The 22870-nt window shown below is 41.1% G+C and overlaps 1 protein-coding gene across 3 annotated transcripts in view; it reads left to right on the top strand.

Moving 5' to 3' along the window:
• Positions 1-22870, top strand: part of LOC100788458 (serine/threonine-protein kinase ATM) — a 94679-nt gene that overhangs the window by 7204 nt on the left and 64605 nt on the right. For all 3 annotated transcript variants that reach the window (XR_414032.4, XM_006578562.4, XM_041014918.1), the window contains 5 exons: positions 11703-11806; positions 20365-20463; positions 21108-21164; positions 21372-21456; positions 22083-22157. Coding sequence is in view for 2 of the 3 variants with exons in the window: in XM_006578562.4 (XP_006578625.1) it covers positions 11703-11806; positions 20365-20463; positions 21108-21164; positions 21372-21456; positions 22083-22157 (420 nt within the window). In the remaining variant the exon portion in view is untranslated. The remainder of the gene's footprint in view (positions 1-11702; positions 11807-20364; positions 20464-21107; positions 21165-21371; positions 21457-22082; positions 22158-22870) is intronic.

Consider the following 22870-nt stretch of genomic DNA (forward strand, 5'->3'; position numbering starts at 1 on the left):
CCCATCTGGCCCTGGACTTTTGTCACTACCACAGCTCCACACAGCCCTTCTTATCTCCTCTTCCTGAAAGCGCTCCACTAGCATGGCATTCTGCTGTGGATCAATGGTTCTGAACCTGATTCCGTTCAGAGTTGGTCTATGAAAATCTGTTTCCTGAAACCTCTGAGAAAAAAATCTTCTAACCTCCTCTTTGACTTCAACCGGTTCCTCCTTCCAAACCCCATCCACCAGCAATCCATTTAAACTATTGGATCGCCTCCTGGAGTTTATCAACAAATGAAAATACCGCGAATTACAGTCCCCCTCCTTAATCCATCTGGATCTTGCCTTCTGCCGTAACAGCGACTCATGAGTTTGGGCTGCCTCCCAAACCTGCTGCTGCAAATTCTTTTTAAGTGTCCGCTCATTATCATCCAATGGTCTATCTGCTGAGTCCTCTTCTATTTTGTTTAATTCTTCCTCTAACCTCTTGAAGCGGCTGAAAGTGTCTCCAAAATGATCTTTATTCCACTCCTTTATCTTCTGTTTGAGAGCTTTGAGTTTGTTTTTCAAAACATAACCCCCCCATCCACTCTGATTGTTGGCTGACCAGAATTCGGGCACCATCTTCTTAAAGGATACTTCAGATAACCAACAGTCCAATAATCTGAACGGTTTTGGACCCCAATCATTGGTTTTGGATCTAAATAGAATGGGACAATGATCCGAGAAATTTCTGGCTAGCGGTGTTTGGATTGATCCAGGCCATTTGGAGATCCATTCTGGGGAAACAAAGGCTCTATCCAACTTGCTTTTCGCTGACCCATTAGGTCTGAACCAAGTAAATCTCTTTCCCACCCATGGCGCTTCTTCTAATTCCAGCTCCTCAATCCAGCTATTAAAATCCCTTATGCTTCCATCCACCAGCCCCCTCTGCGAAGACCCCACTCTTTCTCCATTTGTCCTAATGTTGTTAAAGTCCCCTATAATACACCAATATCCATTTGGATTCTGGTTTTTCAGCTGAGAAACTTTATCCCATAACACCTTCTTGTCTTGCAGGTTACAAGGGGAGTAGATATTCACAACATGCACTGCTATGGATTCTTTGCCCCACTTTCCTGACAAAAGAATGAAGCCTCTTCCAACAGATTTACTCTCCACCTTAAGAGAGTTTTGATTCCAAATACAAAGGATACCACCAGCTGAATTTACTGATGGAACCTCCTCCCAGCAGAAATCAACATCTCCCCAAAGAGCCCTGCACATACTCTTATTAACACTTTCCTTTTTTGTTTCTTGAAGACATAAAAGGTCAATATGATGCTCCTTTACCATTCTTCTGATTGCTTGCCATTTAACCCCCCTCCCCAGCCCCCTTACATTATAAGAAATGATAATCATAGAGACTTTTCCCTTCCCACCCAAGCTAGCTGCCTCTTTTCCGTCTCTATCTTCCATTTTCTTTCAATTGGTTGCATATAATCTCTTTGAGAAGCATCTGTTGGCAATCCCAAATCTTTTAATCATCCTCCATAAGGCTTCCTTCTGGAGGGTCCAAATTCTTGCTCCCGAATCTGGTTTTGCTGCCTATTTTGAGCTAAAGAAACTTCTGATTGTATATGGGGGTTATCTGTTCCATGTCCTTCATTATCCTGCTGGTAAGGTCCATTCTGAACATGCTCTGGGCTTAGAGCAGTTTGGTTCGATTCAGCCTCATTTATATGGACTTCAGCTCTCTTCAACTTTCTTTTACGGGAATACATAAGCAATGGGGTTAAAAGAGGTGTTGCTTTTAAAATCGGGCCTTTATTGGGGGTGGAGCATAAATTAGGGGGGGTGTTAATAGTCTGGCCCGAAACCAGCAGGCCCGAAACCAGCAGGCCCAACTTCTCCTTTTCACATGTCTTTGGTGAGGAGAGTTCAAAATCTGCCTTTTCTTCCTCGTACGCCAGTCCACCAACGTTTCTTGTCTGCTCCTTCATACCATTTTCATGCAAGTTGCCAATGTCGTCAGAGTTGACATCCCCCCCAAGGTCTTCTTCTTCCCCTAATTCTGTCTTCCCTTCTTCCTGCATCTCTGAATGCTCCCTGTCACTGGTCTGAAGGCATTTAACGCCTGTCAGAGCTTGGTCCGCTTGTTTCACGACCCATTGGACAATAGCTTTGTCCTTTGGGTCATTGCCGTTCGTCGTCCCAGAAGCTGCGTCGTTTCGAAGCTCATCCCCTAAGACCACCGCCGATCCTCCTGACCGACACGCATGCCTGACTCGCCGTTTTTCCTTCCCGCGCGGTGATCTCTCGTCGCCACCGCCCGTGTCCTCCGCCGCACCCATCATCGCCGTCTGGGATGAGGCTCCCCTTTGAGTTTTTGATTGCGCGACGTCACTTGGTCCTCTGCACTTGTCTTCCTCGGCCATCAACGCTCCCTCCGACGCCGCCTCCTCCGTATCTACTGCCATGAAGGTCTCTCCCTCCGCTTCTGCTCGTATTTTCACCTCGTTGCTCCGTATACGAGGTTTTTGCCGCCATCCCTGCAAGTCGCTTTCAGACCATAGATCGTCGTCGCCTTCGTCAGAGTGGATTTCCTCTGATGAGCTGAAGTCACAGTCCCTACTTATCTGCCTTGTAACTCCGAACGGCCCACTCTCCTCCACAATGTGTACCGGGAAAGTCATCCCCTGAATGTGAACATTTGCCGTGTGTTGAATAAGAGGTTTACGTTGGGTTTTGACTAGTATCCTCGCGACATCGAGCCTCCTTTGATCCTCTAAACTCTCGTCCGTCTCCACCATCTCACCTATGTTCGCGATTATCTACTTTATGTAATTCGTGTCCCATGCGACCAAAGGTATACCCCAGCATTGAATCCAAGTTAGCCTAAAACCAGGGCGTAGGCTTGGATTCCACTTCTCTATGGAATAGAACAGATCACCCCAACCTTCATCTTCTTCATTTACCAATTTCCCTGCGTTCTCTTCTGTGAGCCCCAATAGCAGGACCATATCATCACCAATGTACTTTGGTGATATATTTTGTCCGCTATCCCACCATATGTCTTCTTCTATGTTGTCAAAGCTTGCCAAATTTTTCAGTCTACCCACCCAGGCCTCCTTGAGCCATCTTTTGCCCGTCGTCAGGGTCTCCAAGTTCACCTCAGATGTGTCATTGGAACCGATACACTCGAGATTGGCTGGTGTTCTCCTCGGAGCTGACTTTGGGATATTTCTGTTGACCACCTCCGCATATGACCATCGCTGAGTTCCCATCTTCTTTTCTGGTACCCTGTTCTGGTACGTTTCTGTTCTTCCCTTTTGTGCTTGACTTGTCTCTGCTCTCCCCCTCTCTCCTGTTTGTGATTCTCCTTTCTTTACTCTCCCATATCTAGGAACGTTAACATTCATCTTCAATCCTCTGAAAACCATGTTGTCCAAATGCTGTTGAAGTTGTTGCACATTTCGCACCCCCTTATACCTCACAAACCCATATCTCCTTCCTTGTTTGTTTCTTTTCCTGGGTATAAAGACCTCCCTCACATCTCCTTGCTGTTTAAAATGGATCCATAACTCCTTTGCTGTTGCGTCTTCAGGGAACCTCGTAAAGTAAAAGGAAGTGACGTCCTTATGGTCTCTCCAGTTCACTCGCATGTGTGATTGACGCTGTCCTGTTGCTAGCCCTTCGATGATCAGATCGGGACCCTCTGTCTCTCGTAACCTTACTCTAGCTCTCCTCTCTTTCCTATTCCTAACTCTCTCCCACCCACTGTTTCTCTCTCTCTCTCTCTCTCTCTAGCGGTGTTTGCCGATAAAAAAAAAAGGGTGAGGGTTGCCTCCTACTTATATACTTTATCTTGATACTATCTCTAATCGATGTGGGATTTGAGTTTTTTTCAATACACCCCTTCACGCCCAACACTCTTGGGCTTGGTGCGTGGATAATATGGTGGGTGACCTTTTTCATGGATATAGGATAGACTTTGATACCATATTAGAATGTGGGTTTGAGCCTAACTCAACCGTGAAAGCTAGCACCTTTTCTGTTCAATGTAGTGGCTGAAGGTCTAAACGGGTTGATTAGGAGAGCTAAGGAGGTGCCGAGCAAAAAAAAAAAAAAAAAAAAGGAGAGCTAAGGAGGTAAACCTATATAAGGGCTTCAAAATAGGTGAAGATCTTGTGGATATCAGCATTCTCCAATACGCTGATGACACGATCTTTTTCGGGGAAGCATCCATGGAGAACGTTACGACCATTAAAGCTATTCTTAGAACGTTTGAACTTGCCTCAGGCCTAAAAATTAACTATGCAAAGAACTCTTTTGGAGCTTTTGGTCAATCACATCAATGGAAGCATCAAGCAGCCACGTTTTTGAAGTGCGGAATGCCGGCTCTCCCGTTTCTGTATCTGGGAATACCAATAGGGGCAAACCCGAGGCGAGGTCTCATGTGGGATCCTATTATCCACAATGCGAGAGAAAGCTAGCCAAGTGGAAACAGAGACACATATCCATGGGGGGGGAGAGTGACCTTAATACAATCAGTGCTAACATCGATTCCTATTTACTTCTTCTCTTTTTTCAGGATACCTAAAGTTGTGGTGGATAGGTTGGTGAGACTGCAGCGTAGGTTCTTATGGGGTGGCGGATCGGATCAACATAAGATTGCATGGGTCGGGTGGGATACAGTGTGCCTATCAAACGACAAGGGTGGGTTGGGCATTAAGGATATCAATAATTTTAACATTGCACTGCTTGGAAAATGGAGGTGGCAACTCATGCAACACAAAGGAGAACTATGGGCTAGAGTGGTGAAATCCAAGTATGGAGGATGACGGGGTTTGAATGAAGTAGATAGAGTGAGATCTGAATCAGTATGGTGGCGAGACTTAAAAAGGGCTCTAATTCACTCACAACAGGGTCAGCTTATTCAGAATGACTTGAAGTGGAAGGTGGGCAGCAGAGACAAAATTAAATTTTGGGAGGATAGACGGATCTGTGGGGAGGAGTCTTTGGCTGAAAAATTCCCTAGACTTTATCTGATTTCATTACAGCAGCAGCAACTCATTCAACAGATGGGAAGCCATAAGGATAATGGATGGGAGTGGAATTTTACTTGGAGAAGGACGTTGTTTGAAAATGAAATAGACCTGGCTGTAAATTTCCTAAATGAGATTCAACACAAGACCATTCAGCAACAAGAAACAGATGTATTTTTTTTTTTGATCTGCAAAAGTAATATTTATATATATATATATATATATATATATATATATATAAGGGGAGTACCAGGGGTACTAAGAATACAAATAATAGACAGATATGGTGTTTAGTCCACAATTAAAATCTAAGCTAAGTGCCTAGCTACAGTATTCAAAACCAGCCCATCTATCCTAGTTACAAAAAGCTGCTGGTAGATTGCTAGACCTGTAATTATAATGCGCTGTGAACCCTTTCTTCAATTGTCTGAACCAGGACCATACTAAAAACACTGCTTCCTCCATCAGCTTGCTGCCATTGAATGATTCATTGGAGAAAATGAGCTGATTTCTGTGTTGCCAAATTGTGAAATTCAAGGCAACCCACCAAACTTTCCATCTGCTGAATTGTTTCTTTCCAAGTACGCCGTTTGGATGCTGTATGAAGTGCTGCCTCGGATTGACTGGCATTACTCCCAATGTGTTAATCCAAGAGAGGGATTCCCACCACAAGGGTTGTGTTTTTGGGTAGTTGAAGAATAAATGAGAAGCATCCTCTTCCATATTCCTGCAGAAAGGGCATAGATGGTCACTTAGCTGTATTTGTCTTCTTCTTAAATTAAGCTTGGTTGGCAATCTGTCTTTAATCAATCTCCATGCAAAAATAGCTGCTTTTGCTGGGATTTGTAATTTCCATAACTCCGTAAACACTCCATCACTATTTTCCTCAGTTGCTTCTCCTTGCATCAAAAGGTATGCGCTCCTTGTTGTGTACTGTCCATTAGGTTCTGCTCTCCATTTCCAGCAATCTGCTAAATGTGGATGAATATGAATCTGTGTTGTATCTTCTAAAAATCTGGTAGCTACCACAATTTCACAATCAAATAGAGGCCTTCTCCATCGAAAATTCCATTCCCATGCTGTGTCGGTATGTCTCCCCATTTGTTGAACAGTTTGGTGTTGCTGGCTGGATATTTGGTAAAGCCTTGGGTACTTCATTATTAAAATCTCCCCATCACCAGTCCATTTATCCTCCCAAAATCTAGCTTTGTCTCCACACCCCACCTTCCAAATTGTTTCTTGTTGGATTATGTTATTTAGCTGGTATTCATGTGTGACCTCCATTAAATCCTGCCACCATAAGGATCCATTGCTTGATCTTCTACCATCAGCTAGAGACCGCCACCCTCCGTATTTTGAGTCCAGAATTTTAGCCCAAAGGTCTGAACTTTGCTGCATCATATTCCATCTCCATTTCCCCAGCAGCGCTCTGTTAAAGGTTGTGATATCTTTTATGCCCAAGCCTCCTTTTTCTTTTGGTAGGCAAATGGTTTCCCATTTAACCCACGCAATTTTCTTTTGGTCCAGCCCTCCACCCCATAAGAATCTCCTCTGGATTTGAGTCAGCTTAGCCGCCACTTTAGCAGGGATCCTGAAAAAAGAGAGAAAATAGATTGGAATAGATGTTAGGATTGATCTTATGAGAGTCACTCGCCCCCCAAAGGATAAGTGTTTTTGTTTCCACCTAGCTAATTTTCTCTCACTCTAAGGATCGGATCCCACAGTTGACTACGTCTTGGATTAGCCCCTATTGGAATACCCAAATATGTGAAAGGCAAAGACAGCAACCTATTCGGATCTTGCATTCTTAACCAGTGTTTATCTTATCAATAGACTTCCCACCCCTTTCCTTAATTTTGAAATACCCTTTGTCAAACTTTACAAACAGCAACCTTTTTTTTTTTTTTTGATCAGCAAAAGTAATTATATATTGATAGAAGTACCAGAGGTACTAAGACATACAAAAGGTAGTTCCATACTCATGGTTCCCAAACAAAAGGATTTTCACTTTCTTAGAGTGCTCGGCTGTGCTCGTTTTCCTCTATTAAGACCTTACAACAAAACACGTTTCAGTTTAGGTCTCAAGAGTGTGTTTTTCTAGGGTATTCATCTGCACACAAAGGGTACAAGTGTCTTTCCTCATATGGCAGAATTTACATCTCTAAGGATGTTGTTTTTAATGAATCTAAATTTCCCTATCCTAACCTGTTTTCATCTTCTACTTCACACTCCTCTTTAGAGTCTCATGTTCCCATCACCACTATCCCTCTTGTGTCTATACCTCCCACTCAATCACATAATTTTTCCTCTGTTGCTTCTCTAGCCAGCACCTCACAAATGTCAACTTCTTCTCTTCCTCAAAATCCCGTCCCTCACTCACAATCAAGTCAACCTGCTCCTCTCCTTTCTGTTGACACTCAACCAGAGTCTCAATCATATACTGCTGTACCTTTAGATTCACCTGCAGAGTCTTCTTTTCCCAATTCTGACATACAGCAACCACCACTCATTCCTTCTATTCCACAAAACACTCACCCATTGCAAACCAGATCTACGTCTGGAATTGTGCAACACGGAATTCATCCTACTCTTCTTCTTGCTCACATGGAACCTAAGTCTACCAAACAAGCCTTGGCCGATCCTACATGGCTAGCTTCCATGAAAGCTGAATATGATGCATTGATTAAGAATGATACTTGGTCCTTTGTTTCTTTGCCTCCTAATAGAGTTCCTATTGGTTGTAGGTGGGGTTTCAGGATTAAAAATAAATAAATTCAGATGGCTCTGTAAATAAGTACAAGGTCAAATTGGTAGCTAAGGGATTTCATCAGCAATATGGAACAGATTACACTGAGACTTTCTCACCTGTCATCAAGCCCATAACAGTGAGACTTCTTCTCTCCTTGGCTTTCACCTATGGTTAGTCTCTTCAACAGTTAGATGTGAACAATGCTTTTCTTAATGGCATTGTTGAGGAGGAGGTGTATATGCAGCAACCTCCTGGCTTTGAATCTTCCACCAAATCCATGGTGTGCAAGCTTCATAAGGCCATCTATGGTCTCAAACAGGCTCCTAGGGCCTGGTTTGATAAACTTGAGGAGACTCTACTGAAGTTTGAGTTCAAATCCAGCAAGTGTGATTCTTCACTTTTTGTTTATTCCAAGGGTTCATCCACAATCTACATGCTGGTGTATGATGACATCATAATAACAGGGAATGATACTCCTCTGTTACAGCAACTCATTTCTAAGCTAAATGCAGTATTTTCTCTCAAAGATCTTGGATCCTTGGATTACTTCTTGGGGATTGAAGTAAAGCATTTATCTAATGGCTCCATTGCTCTAATTCAGAGCAAATATATTAGAGATTTACTGGCCAGAACCAACATGTCAGATGTCAAACCCATCTGTTCCCCTATGGTAACTGGTTGTAAGCTCACTAAGAGTGCTTCTGATCCTCTTTCTGATTCTTATATGTATAGGTCAGTTGTAGGAGCACTTCAATATGCTACTATAGCTACACTAGAAATAAGTTTCTCTGTGAACATGGTCTCCCAGTTCATGAAGGAGCCTCTTGACCATCACTGGGTGGCAGTTAAAAGGATCCTAAGGTATCTCAAAGGCACTCTCTCATGGGGTCTTCATCTAAAACCTTCTTTTGCCCCTTTTTCCATCAATGCCTTTTGTGATGCAGATTGGGCCTCTGATCCTGATGACAGGAGGTCCACATCTGATTCTTGTGTTTACTTTGGGCCTAATCTTATCTCCTGGTGGTCAAAGAAGCAATCAGTTGTGTCTAGGTCTAGCATTGAAGCAGAGTACAGGAGCTTGGCCTTGGTCACTGCAGAGGTGTCTGAGACAGCTAATTACCTCAACTGTAGCTTGATGTCCTTTCCTTTCACCTACCTAGGTGTTCCTATTGGAGCGAATCCTAGAAGAACTCAGATGTGGGATCCCATCATTTGCAAGTGTGAGAGAAAACTATCGAAATGGAAACAAAAACATCTGTCCTTTGGGGGGAGAGTGACTTTGATACAGTCCGTGCTAACATCAATACCTATTTACTTCTTTTCTTTTTTCAGGGTCCCTAAATCAGTGTTGGAAAAGCTAGTACGACTGCAGCGCACATTCCTTTGGGGAGGCGGACTTGACCAAAACAAGATCGCATGGGTCAGGTGGGAATCAGTTTGTCTACCAAAGGAAAAAGGAGGATTGGGCATTAAGGACATTAACAACTTCAACATTGCACTGCTTGGAAAATGGGGTTGGAATCTCATGCAACACAATGGAGAACTTTGGGCCAGAATTGTGGAATCCAAATATGGAGGATGGAGGGGTTTGTTTGAAGCAGATAGAGCAGGTCATCAATCAATATGGTGGAGAGATTTAAAAAGGACCCTCAACAATACACACCAGGGGCAGCGGATACAAAATAGATTAAAGTGGAAGGTAGGCAGCAGAGATAAAATCAAATTTTGGGAGGATAGGTGGATAGGCGGGGAGGAGTCATTGGCGGAAAAATTTCCAAGACTGTATCTGGTTTCCTTACAGCAGCATCAGCTTATACAGCAGGTGGGCAGCCACAATGATAGTGGTTGGGAGTGGAACTTCACATGGAGAAGGGCGTTGTTTGACAACGAAGTTGATTGGGCTGTTAGTTTTCTAAATGAGCTTCAACATAGGACTATTCAGCAACAAGGATCTGACATGTGGGAGTGGACGGGAGACCAAACAGGCCAATATTCAGCACACAATGGCTACAAAATGCTAATGGAGGAATCTGTAGGTGAAAGCCGGGAGGACTGTTTTGATAAATTGTGGAGTGCAATGGTTCCAAGTAAAATAACAGTTTTTGCTTGGAGGTTAATTATCGATAGGTTACCCACAAAAAAGAATTTACAGCATCGACAAGTGCAGCTCACAGACACTTTATGCCCTTTTTGCAGAAACAGCGAGGAGGATTCAGCCCACTTATTTCTTCACTGTGATAGAATCCAGCCTATTTGGTGGGAAACTATCTCATGGCTGAATTTAAAAGGTGCTGTCCCCTTCACCCCAAAACAGCACTTCCTCCAACACATAGATGTTCAGGCTGATGGTGTTAGGATGCAGAGGTGGCAATGCTGGTGGTTGGCTCTAACTTGGTCCACTTGGAAGCTTAGGAACAGCATAGTGTTTTCTAATGCAACCTTTAATGCCAACATATTGTTTGAAGACGCAATATTCACTTTATGGACGTGGCTCAGGCACTTTGAGAAAGATTTTACTACCCATTTTAACCAATGGTCAAGTAGCATTAGACAGGGCTTTTGCATTAGTAGAGGATAGCTTTTTGACTAATAGATGTATATTACTGTACCCATATAATGGTTCCCTCCCAGACCTGTTTTGTCTGACTTTGGAACCATTGCTATGGTACTCATACTGCTGTATTACAGTACCTCTGGTACTCCTTTCCTTATCTATAAAATATTATCTTTGCTGATCAAAAAAAAAAAAATATAAAGGGAAAAGTACAAGTGGTACTGATATATGTACAATGTGTCCATACCATTTGAAAACCTATAGAAACCTAATTCAAGCTTTATTGCAAGAATTAACTCTCCATAGGTGAGAATTAGTAAAGACACCTTCCATCAAAACCTAATTCAAGCTTTATTGCAAGAATTAACTCTCCATAGGTGAGAATTAGTAAAGACATCTTCTAACTGAACTTGCTGTCCCACATAAGCTCCCTGTCATCCATTGTTACAACACAAGCACTGTATCTCTTGCTCATAATCTGGTTCTTCATGCTCGCACTAAACACATGGAGTTAGACTTATTTTTTGTTCGAGAGTAGGTTCTGAACCAGCTGCTCCAAGTGGTTTATGTGCCTATGCGGACATTCTTACCAAGGCTTTATCTCCTAGCAACTTTGAAGCTTTCAGGGCCAAGCTCACACTGTGTGATCCCTCCAATTCTTCTCGGTCTCACCCACCATGAGCTTGTGAAGGGTATTAGAGTATTCTTACTCCACTAAGTAAAATGTATTGGCTTTTACTTAGTGGAAATGGTCAACTTCAAGCTGTTAGTTAACTGTCAGTTAACTAACAGTGAGCTGTCAATTTCTGTTAGTTTGTTATAAGTTACCAACTGTAGTCAGTTAGTAACTGTAATGGTTAGGTTCTGTTAGTCTCTCTATATAAAGAGTTGACGCAGACCTTTGTAAACTTGGCTTGATAATTTTCTGATCAATGAAATCAGTTTTACATTTTCTCTCAAATTCTATCAATATCTTTGGTTCTCTGATTATGCTTTTTAAAAGAGTCTCTCTTATATGAAGATAAGCTGGTCAGCCTTCTTGTTTAGCCCTTTATTTTCCTTGTTATTTGTACCTCTGTTTTGGAGATTGTCTTATCTCTGCCTACTCCCAGTTTTACTAGTGTCATTCATTTTTCTTGTTGGGATGATCCATTTAGTTTTGCAGACATTTTTGTGACTTTGTGCTACTCTTATATTTTCATTTATTAGAATGTCATCATTTCTGCCATCTATAGAGTTATTTGTGTATGTGATGTCCAGTATTGTTTATAGGTTGGGAAACTGGCTATTTTGTTATTGGGATTTAGTGTATGTACTAATTTTTATTTCTTTTGCCCCCTATAAGAATTTCTATATTGCTGGCTAATTTTCCCTAATTTTTATTCCTCAGGCATGCCTGAATACAACCAGATCCTCATTAAGTGAAAAACGGGTTAAGAGGGAGCCTGCTGCTGTGATCCTGAGGGAGGCACTCATGAAAGGCAAATGGCTATGGTAATTTATAAGCTAATTTGAGGCTTGCACTGCACAGCACATTCTGTAGTATGCCATACTGGCACAGACTAATAATTCTTTTTATCTATGTTTTAATACTTCTTTTTAATCTTCCTTATCTTTTTGTACTGTTTTCTTCCTCTTGTCCTATAATAATAGTCATTCTATTATCAAAGCAAACGTTTTGAAAAACTTCTAGTTTTAGTTCATATTTATATTAGTAAATGTTTGTTTTGGGTTTGAGTCTACTATAATTTGCCTGGATTGTTTGGAAGCCAGGGGTTCTGAATTGGTTCTCAAATCTATCAGTTTGAACTTTGAACGTATGGTATCAAACTGCTGAAATTGAGGGCTTATGGTTTTATAAAGGTTAAAGGATTCCGATTGAGCTATTTTTGGCTGAAATTAGGGAGCACAGATAGGGCATGAATTGAAAATTCAATTTTGGACCTGGGGCATAATCATCATTTGTTTATTTTACATAAAGTTCACTTTTTTACCGAACACTTTTATTTTAAGATGAAAAATAACTTTTAAGTTGCTGCTCTGCTTCATGAAAAGTTATGCTCTTAACTTTGCCTCTCTCATTTGCTTTTAATATTTTAAAAATTCTTAATAATGAAATAAAATCAGATGTATTGGTATTAAAGGATTTACAGAAAATGTGTAGAGATCACACATGATGTTTTATTTATAATCGATGAAGATACAAATTAAGGGTAGGAATGAACAAAATCTCTGTTATGGCTATACAATATTTCCATATTTCCCCGTTTACTATAGATAAAATCATGTCTTTAACAGGTATGATGTTTAATTGTTTGCATTATTGTGTATTAGATTATTTTCAATAGTTTTTATAGAAATGGAAACATAGAGAAAAAAATGATAGGTCATGATGACAATTGTGTCTGGTTTATGTCATGAAATGTGTGCTGGAGCAATTATATATGTGTGTGTGTTCCTTTTCCCAATCACTTGTCGTGCAGTTAGGAGAGCGAGAGAGAAACACGGTGAGGGAGAGAGAGAGAGAGAGATAGAGATAGAGAGAGAGTGACACACAGAGATAGAGAGGGAGAGAGAAAGCAAGACACAGAGAGGACGGGAGCATATGGTAGAGGGAGGGAGAGACTGAGAGTCAGGCATGAGAGGAGTGCAAGAGAGCACTCTCTGTTCCGTGACCACAACCTGTACCAGAGGAATGTTGGAGGAAGGCAACATCGTAGGTGGAGAAGCAGGGGAGAAAGGGGGATATCTGAACACAGGGGTTGGCACAACAAAAATGAGAAGGAGGATAGCTATGATAAGGATGGAAACTGGACGAAGGTAACCAGCAAGAGGTCAGCAAAGGAAAGAAAGAAGAAAATATTAGAGAAAAGAAGTCCTGACAAACACGCAACATGGAGAGAGCCCACATACCATCAACCCAACTGGAGAAATAAGGACGACATCACGTCTTTCTACTTCACACATTTTGCTGATGATGTTACTGAGGTGCGACTATGGGAAAATTTTAAAAAATGGGGAGATGTGCGTGAGGTTTACATTGCAAAACGACGTAACAAGGACGGAAGACGATATGATTTCGTGCGCTTTAAGGGAGTTTCGGATGCCAAGCGCCTAGAGGTTCAGTTGGATAATACCTTCATCAACGACCAGAAACTGTTTGTCAACCTACCCAGGTTTGCTAGATCAACTCGGACACACCCTGTGCAGACAACAATTGCTAATGGAGGGGAATCAATCAAAGACCTTAGCAAATACCGTGAACAAAGCAGCAGGCCAAGACTGCGTTCATACGCAGAGGTGACGGCCCAGGGAGGTGCTTCAGAAGGAATGGTGATAGGCGCAGGAACAACAACCTTTATCTCTATACCACCCAACAAAGGCGGCGATTACTGGTGCAGTGGGACGTGGGTGGGGAAATTAAAGAAGCCTATGTCGATGGAGTGTGTGGAGGATCGCATATCGTGGGATTTCGGGTACAACATATGTACCAAATTCCTGGGGGACGATATGGTTCTCCTTACTGGACTTTTCGATGATAGAGCTCATCAACTTATCTTATCGGAGATTGATGGCGGTAAATCCATATTCTACTCCCTAGAGAAGTGGCGATTGGGGCTTAAACCAAACAATCGGGTTGTTTGGATCTAGCTCAGGGGTTTCCCGATTGAGGCGTGGGATACTGAACACATGACGAAGGTCGTTTCCTGTATCGACGACGTGATAGAACCCGAAGACGACACTGAGGACCGTCGCCGGTTGGATCGGGCCCGCATGTTAGTCCGAACTCCCCTTCCGCCGACGATCAACAGGGAAGTCATTGTCCGAGTGGGGATTAACGAGTACAAGGTATGGATGGTGGAGGAGGTGGGAGATGACGGCGACACGAAGCGCAAGAGGTCCCTTCTGGCCGGCGACTGGACGGATGACGTGCCGTCTGACGATGAGTGTGACGGCGCCGCCGACGATGACTCCGATACCACGTTCTCCTTCTCGCCGGAGTTGTCCACGAAGAAGATGCTACAATGTTCGAACCACTGGTCACACGATATAACCAGCGGTCTCAGACGTGAACCCAGTGGTCAAGACACTTCGTTGGGTAATAACCGCTCTGATGATAATTGCAGGGAAAATGCAGAGGTCACAACGACGCCTAACCAGGGCCTCCTTTTAGCAAAGGTTGACCCTGGTGAATGCGTTTCAGAAAAGATAGCAGACAGCAGCTTACTTGGGGAGGAAACATTGGAGAACACAAAAGCTGGGCTATGGCAGGTCAATGGAGAAAAGGTGGTAGACTTATATGAAGAAAGTAGGGGACAACTAACGATTATGGGAACCCAACCAGACAGGTCCCCCCTGCAGTTTCAAAAGATTTTTTGGCCCAAGTAATAATTTGGGCCCAATAGGGAATACGGAGGGGTGCAACAAGAATAATTCCCCAACCAAGGCCCAATCTTCTAAAGGAAGTCCAGACATGTTTGCCAAAGTTTATGTCAGGCAACGAAATGTTATATCTAAGGTTCCCACTCTCGAGCCTGTAGCTGAAGGACCAAATCTGTTATGTAGATGTTGGTCAGCAAATTGACAAAGAGCTCGAGGACAAAGGCCCAACATTCAGAGTCTCTCAAGACTATGAGAATTTAAACAACTTAGAAGAAAGCAATTCCCAAGTAATGGAAGAAGCCAAACAGCAATGGTGCCTTGCACAAACTATTGGTATACGGGCTGACATAGAACAAGAAGAAGGTATTCACAGATTTGCTGCTATGGAGTCTCGGGACAGGAAACATGCTTTGGAGCTGGGGAATAGGAATATTCCTAGATGAATATCCTTTCATACAACATTAGAGGGCTGGGTAGAGGCATTAAATGGGCCTCTATCCGGAATTTGGTGGGGAAATTCAAAATTGATTTGCTTTGTCTTCAAGAAACTAAGAGGGAATCTATGGATAGAGCTTGCTGCCAATCTTTGTGGGGACAACCTAGCGTGGCTTGGGAATGGCAACCTGCTGTCAATGCTGCTGGGGGGCTCCTCTGTGCTTGGAATAATAATACTTTTCAGGTTGACTTTCGTGTTTCTGAAAAAGATTTTATCATGCTTGGTGGAACCTGGTTGCCTGAAATGCAGAGGCTGGTAGTAGTTAATGTTTATGCCCCTTGTGACCTTCGGGGAAAGAGACAGCTTTGGCAGAATATAAGGAGTAGAAAGATTCAATCCCAAGATACATGTTGGTGTCTTGTAGGGGATTTTAATTGCATTAGACACCCCTCAGAAAGAATGGGGTGTAATCGAAGCAGTTATGATAGCAGCACTATGGATGAATTTAATTAGTGGATTGCTGAATTAGAAATTGATGACATACCTTGCACGGGAAAGCCTTTTACTTGGGTCAGGCCAAATGGAACCTGTAAAATCAAAATTGATAGAGTGTTGGTCACTGATGGGTGGTTAGTTAAATGGCCAGATAGTTCTCAATTTAATTTGGAGAGAAACTACTCTGACCACTGCCCTATTATTGTGAAATCTAAGAACATCGATTGGGGCCCTAAGCCTTTTAAGGTTTTTGATGCTTGGCTAAAGAACAAGGAGTTCCAGAATGTGGTGAGGGAATGCTGGGCTGCCAATCAGCCATTTGGTTGGGGTGGATTTGTTTTAAAAAACAAGCTCAAGATCCTTAAATCTAGACTGAAGCTGTGGAGTAAAGAAAATACAACAGACCTCTATAAGAAGATGAAACAACTGCAGCAGGATTTAAATGAGCTGGAGAATTCTATGTCAGCACAGGCTTCTACTAACCAAGTCCAGCAGCTAAAGAATCTCCAAGCTGAGCTTTGGGAAAAGTCTAATCTCTATGAATCCATCTTGAGGCAGAAGTCTAGAAGCAGATGGATTAAGGAGGGGGACAGCAACACCAAGTATTTTCACAAGCTAATTAACCACAGCAGGAGGGGAAATACCTTGAGAGGGCTGATGATTGATGACTGTTGGGTTGAAGACCCTAATCTCATTAAGGCTGAAATTCTTCAGCATTTTCAGAGGAGATTTTATGAACCCCAGCTGCATAGACCTAACCTGGATGGGGTTCCCTTTCACGCTTTAACTCCTATTCAGAGGGATTTATTGGTTGAATCTTTTAAGGAAGAGGAGGTGAGGTGTGCTGTGTGGAGCTGTGGGAATGACAAAAGTCCGGGGCCAGATGGTTTCAACTTCAAATTTATTAAACACTTTTGGAAGGAGCTAAAACCTGAATTTCTTAGGTTTATTGCAGAGTTCTTTGTTAATGCTTCTCTCCCTAAAGGATGTAACTCCTCCTTTATTGCTCTTATACCCAAGCTAAAGGATCCACAGGTTATTAGTGACTTCAGGCCTATCTCCCTCATAGGCTGTATCTACAAAGTTATTTCTAAAATGCTGGCTAATAGGTTGAGAAAGGTCATGCCTCAGCTTATTGATGAAAGGCAGACAGCCTTTGTTAAAGGCAGGCACTTGTTGCAGGGAGTTTTGGTGGCAAATGAAGTAATTGAGGAGGCTAGGAGGCTTAACAGATCTTGTATGATTTTCAAAGTGGATTTTGAGAAGGCCTATGACTCCGTGTCTTGGCAATTTCTTTTGTACATGTTGACAAGAATGGGGTTTCATGAGAGATGGATAAGGTGGACCAAGAGTTGTCTTACTTCAGCTTCTATGTCTATCCTTGTGAATGGCAGCCCCACTGCTGAGTTCAAACCTCAAAGAGGATTGAGACAAGGGGATCCATTGGCTCCTCTCCTTTTTGATTTAGTGGCTGAAGGCTTGACAGGGTTGATGAGGGAAGCGGTAGCAAAACAATGCTTTACAAGTTTCTTAGTGGGGAGCAATAAGGTGCCTGCGGATGTTCTTCAATATGCCGATGACACGATATTTTTTGGAGAAGCATCCATGGAAAATGTCAAAACTGTGAAGGTTATTCTTAGGAGCTTTGAGTTGGTCTCTGGATTGAGGATTAACTTTGCTAAGAGCAAATTTGGAGCTGTAGGGCAGTCTGAAGAGTGGTGTTTCCAGGCTGCAGAGTACCTAAATTGTGGCCTGCTTCAATTTCCATTTTGCTATTTAGGTATCCCCATTGGTGTCAACCCTAAAAGAAAGGCGGTGTGGGATCCTATAATCAGGAAATTTGAGGCTAGGCTGAACAGGTGGAATCAGAGAAATATCTCCATGGCTGGCAGACTTACCCTTATTAATGCTGTCTTAACTGCACTACCTCTGTTCTACTTGTCTTTTTTCAGGGCCCCTAAAGCAGTGATTAATAGGTTATCTGCCATCCAAAGACAATTTCTTTGGCGAGGTAACCAACACGGGAGGAAAATTGCTTGGGTATCTTGGACACAATGCTGTGCTTCTAAAGATTTTGGAGGATTGGGAATCAAAGATCTTAACACCCTTAATAATGCTCTCCTACTAAAGTGGAAATGGATGATGTTCCATCAACCACAGCAGTTTTGGAATAGGATTCTGATTTCTAAGTATAAAGGGTGGAGAGGACTAGATCGGGGGCCTCAAAAACAGTATTTCTCTACCTGGTGGGCTGATCTAAAAGCTATCAATCAACATCAGGACATGATTGCTGCCACTAATCAATTCTGCTGGAAAGTGGGTAAGGGTGATCAAATTCTGTTTTGGGAAGATGCTTGGGCTGAGGATGGGCTTCCCCTCAAAGATTAATTTCCAGAACTATACCGAATTTCCTCTCAAAGAAACCACATTATGGCTGATATGGGATCATTCTCTGAAACTGGGTGGGAGTGAAATCTTCTTTGGAGAAGAAATCTGTTCGATAGTGAGATGGGAATAGCTTCGAAATTCATTGACCAAATATCAGCAATCAGGTTAAACAGCAACTTGAAGGACACCTGGGTCTGGAGAGCTGACTCTAGTGGAATCTTCTCTACCAAATCTGCTTACCAAGTGCTAAAAGTTGAGTAGGCTTCTGAAGTTCAGCAATTGGCCTTCCAGCAACTTTGGGATATTAAAATCCCCCCGAGGGCCTTGTCCTTTGCATGGAGACTGTTATGGGATAGACTTCCTACAAAAGATAACCTAGCTAGGAGACAAATTCATATGGACAGTGACTTATGTCCATTCTGCAACAGCAAGCCTGAATCTGCATCTCATTTGTTCTTCACTTGTGACAAAATTCAGCCCTTGTGGTGGGAGTTCCTATCCTGGGTGAAGGAAGTCAGAACTATCCACTGTAGACCCATGGATAACTTTCTCTAGCACTCACCTACTGCAGGATCATTGGCTACTGCTAGAAGATGGAAACTTTGGTGGTTGGCAGCTACAAATACAATCTGGAAGCTTAGAAATGATATCATTTTCCATAGTCAATCCTTTTTTTTTTTTTTTTGATCAGCAAAGATAAAATATATTATATATATAGTGAGTACCAGAGGTACCAAACAGTACATGTAATTAGATTAGCTTGCCAGCAACATGGTTCCAAGCTCAGACTAATAGCAGTCTCGCAAGGAACCAAAGCTAGGTATTACAAAGACCTACAACACCCACTGTCTATGGTTTCTACCCCCCTGAAAATACAAATCCTGCTGCTATGTTAGACGACCAATAGCTGTAAGTGAGAGCAAAGTCCTTCTCAAAGTTCTTCAGCCATGTCCATAATGTAAAAATAGCATCCTCCATTAATTTGTTTCCATCAAAAGTTTCATTTGAGAAGATGATTTTATTCCGGTGCTGCCACACTGTCCATGTGAGGGCTAGCCACCAACTTCTCCATCGGTTAATACGAATTTTGCTAGGAAAACAGAATGCATGCTGGGAAAAGTGCTGCCACGGTTTCTGCGGAAAAGCTCCATGAAGGTTGACCCATTTCATAGATTCCCACCATAATGGGAGTATTTTGTCACATGTCAGAAATACATGCGCTTCGTTCTCCTCAGAATTACCACAAAATGGGCATAATGGATCATTAATTGCCACCCTTCTCCTCCTCAAATTTGCCTTCGTTTGTAGTCTCTCCTTTAATAACCTCCATGCAAAAATAGTGATTTTAGTTGGGACTCGAATCTTCCATAACTCCTCAAACATCCACCCATTATCCTCCTCAACATCCACTCCATTGAGCATATTATAGGCACTTCTTACCGAATATTGTCCAGTAGGCTCTGATTTCCAGATCCACTCATCTTTTTTGTGAATCTGGATACTGCTGCCAGCAACTTCAGAAAGGAAGCAATCTGCCATCTCAAGCTCTCTGTCGAACAAGTGTCTTCTCCATTTAAATTTCCACTCCCACCCTTTGTCTGTTTGCTGACCCATCTCCTGAATATAGTTGTGCTGTTGGTCTGAAATTAGGTACAAACTGGGGTATTTTGCCAGCAGCGATGTGTCTCCAAAGCCCCAATGATCCTCCCAAAACTTGATTTTAGTTCCATTCCCCACCATAGTCAATCCTTTGATATCTCTAAACTGGCAGATAGTATTCTTTTTCTTATGTGGACCTGGCTGAAGGGGTGGGAAAGGGACTTTAATGTCCCTTTTTTCCAGTGGGCCTCAGCAATGTCTTTAGCATTTATTTAATGTTTCTAGGAAGGGCAGGGCTATTTTTTATGTAATACTGTTGTATGTCTAGTATCCCTGCAACAGTCAATCCTAATCTGTATCTTCTAGTACCACTGGTACTTCTATCATTAATATAAATTATATCTGCAGTTCAAAAAAATATATATGTGTGTGTACACTGTACAGGATTTGAAGTTTGTAACAATAAATAAAAATGTAAACTTTTAGTAGAAATTGAATTCTTTATTCATATTACCCTTAGTGTTTAAGTTGTTGGGTTTTAAACCTATTTTGGGTTTACAGATATTTTTTGTTATCATTTTATCTTATTTTCACATTTTATGCTAGAATCTGTAGTAAAGTCCTTAGTCCTTGAATACATCTTCTGATATAATAACGCAGCAATCAACTTTGTTGTGTTATATCCTATTAACAGAGATTGTTTAAATTAAGTATCATTGTGGCAAATTCTGATGAAGGATCTATGCTATAGGAATGCTGCTTTTTGTTCTCTCACTCGCAACTACCATACTCGCATTTGCAAGGATCTTTTTCTCTACTGGTTTGAAGGCATATGTATGAGCTTTGACAGGTAATTTAGGATTGGCGGGGTAAACAAAGGAATAACTACCATGGTCATTTGTTTCAATGTTGGCTCCCTTCATAGCTTTCTTATTCAAAATTATTGGTGGTTTTCAGCACAAAACACTGTAGAAATGTGTGGAGTCGAAAATTATGATTCGTAATTTTCTTGCCTTCTCTTTTCTTTTGATGGTGTTAAAACCTAAACATTTGTGAATTGTACCATTACATTTTTATTCATGCACTTTGTTTCTTTGTCTATTATATTCTTCATTGCAACGTCTTTAAATGTTGAGGATTTCTTGTCTTCTTACATATGTGTATCTTTCTCTTCTACTTAAATAAGTTCTTTGCTAATAATTTTTTTATTCATGTAAGTTTACTCTCTCCCCATCTCTTGCACTGTTTTTTTCTTCTATACTCAAGTTACTTTTATTCCCTTTAATAACAAAATGTTAAAATTATCTGTGGGAATATTGTGCATGCTTGGAGAGACAGCTAGAGCTAATGATAAATAATTTTCTGGTTGGAATGTGGTCTTTCTTCAAAAGCCCAATTACTTTTCTCATGATTTGAATTGAATACTGTATGACATCTTTGTCAGAAAGAATGTTCATGATCAGGGTTATTAATAAAATGGAGATAATATTGCAGAATCCTGAATTCTGCGAATGTTGATCGTATCTATGATGGTTTGTTGTGGACTCTGAGGTATGTTGCTGTTATTTAGACCTTGTTCTCTTTATACAGTTTTATTGTCTCTTTTATGCATGTGAATAAGACAGAACATTGCTTGTGCATCTCAAATTTGTTGTAGGACTTTAATCCAATTTTCCATATTATAATATATACGGCATTTTGGTCTATTTGAATTGGTACCGTGGATATGAACTTATGTCTGTTCTATTGCATCTGAAGGAGTTTGCAGGAACTTTCTTCTGTTCTGTTGCTTCCAAATTTGGGGACGGAGATATCTTCAATGCCATCTTCTACCTTAAATGAGGTCTCTCTTCCATAGACATTTTCACAGTCCTTTGATGTCTGTCGCACTATGTCTCAAAATTCTAATGCTAAACATATAATGGTGTTGATAATGGAAGATCAACATGTCAAAATGCCATTGGGGGGCTTGTTTTGAATTAACATGCCTTTTCTGTTCCTTTGTTGTGTTTTCCTTTATTTCTTGGTTATGGAGAATATCTTATCCTCCTCATTCATTGTTATTTTCTTGCTTGTATTGAATTTTATGTAGGATAAACAGATAATCTGTAGTTTGTTGGCTATTTAATGATCTGGGGAAAGACTATTGTGAATGGATTATAGTAATCAATAAAGCTAGCAATGTGAAGCATATTTACTTAATATTAATAATTAAAGATACAAAAAAATGCGGTATGGACAGGAGCTGCCCCTCCATGTTTGATTTATGCTAATTGAATTTTTTGAATAATCTTTCAGTAGAACTCAAGGTTTGATTTCCAAAGAATGTATTCCCTAATAGTCAGCAAGTCACTGAATTTTAACAGTTTTCGTAGGGCTACTTTGGAGAATTGTTTATCCCTGTTGTGTCTCCAGTGTGATATTTTCTTTCTAAAATATGCATTGTTTTGGTTAAACTAATTTTTGCAGTTCATCCATGGTTGGCAACTGTTATGGAGTACTGTTGTGCACGGGTTACCGATTTTTAGCAATATAAATGCTCTTGTAAGTTTTTTCTTGACAGAACTATATCCTCCCAATTTTAAATTGTTGTTTTTGACGAATATCAAATTAGTCCTTCTAGGTATGTTTGCGCCTAGGTTTAGGTCTAGTTAATAGGTTATCGATTTAGATAATCAGTTTTTTGAATGACTGGCTAAATTAACAGAAATAAATAAAAATCTTACATATCAATCTCGGATAATGGCACGTTGCAGCTAACTCTGAAAACGCAATAGTGGGATTGCATGACTACTGCTATTTTAAATACTGTAATACAAACTAAATAATTTATTATACTGCATGTATAAATGCTCAAATAACAACACAAAAAACCCAAAATTAAAGAAATTCTCGATAAATAGTTAGTCACACTTTACACACAATCATCATCAATCTAGGAGCTATGAGAACTTAGTAATGAGAAGGTAGTAATAAGGTAAAGAAAATGAAAGGTGATGAAATTAATAGAAACAACTTAACAAATTAGACAAAAAATAAATAGATGAATTGGGAAGTCTAAAGGAAGAAGAAAAATCAGAACACATGATAAATAGTCCTGTAATGTGTGAAGCAATAGAGGTGACTTTTTGTGGAATATTTTACCCCCAAAAGCCCCCAAACAATGATGTTCTAGGGGTAAAAATGGGTTTTTGAAGCCTATATCATAATAGCACCACTATAGCATGTGAGAAGTGACTATTTTGGTTGCTATCTGA

This window comes from Glycine max, chromosome 4 (genome assembly GCF_000004515.6).
Source record: "Glycine max cultivar Williams 82 chromosome 4, Glycine_max_v4.0, whole genome shotgun sequence".
NCBI lineage: Eukaryota > Viridiplantae > Streptophyta > Magnoliopsida > Fabales > Fabaceae > Glycine > Glycine max.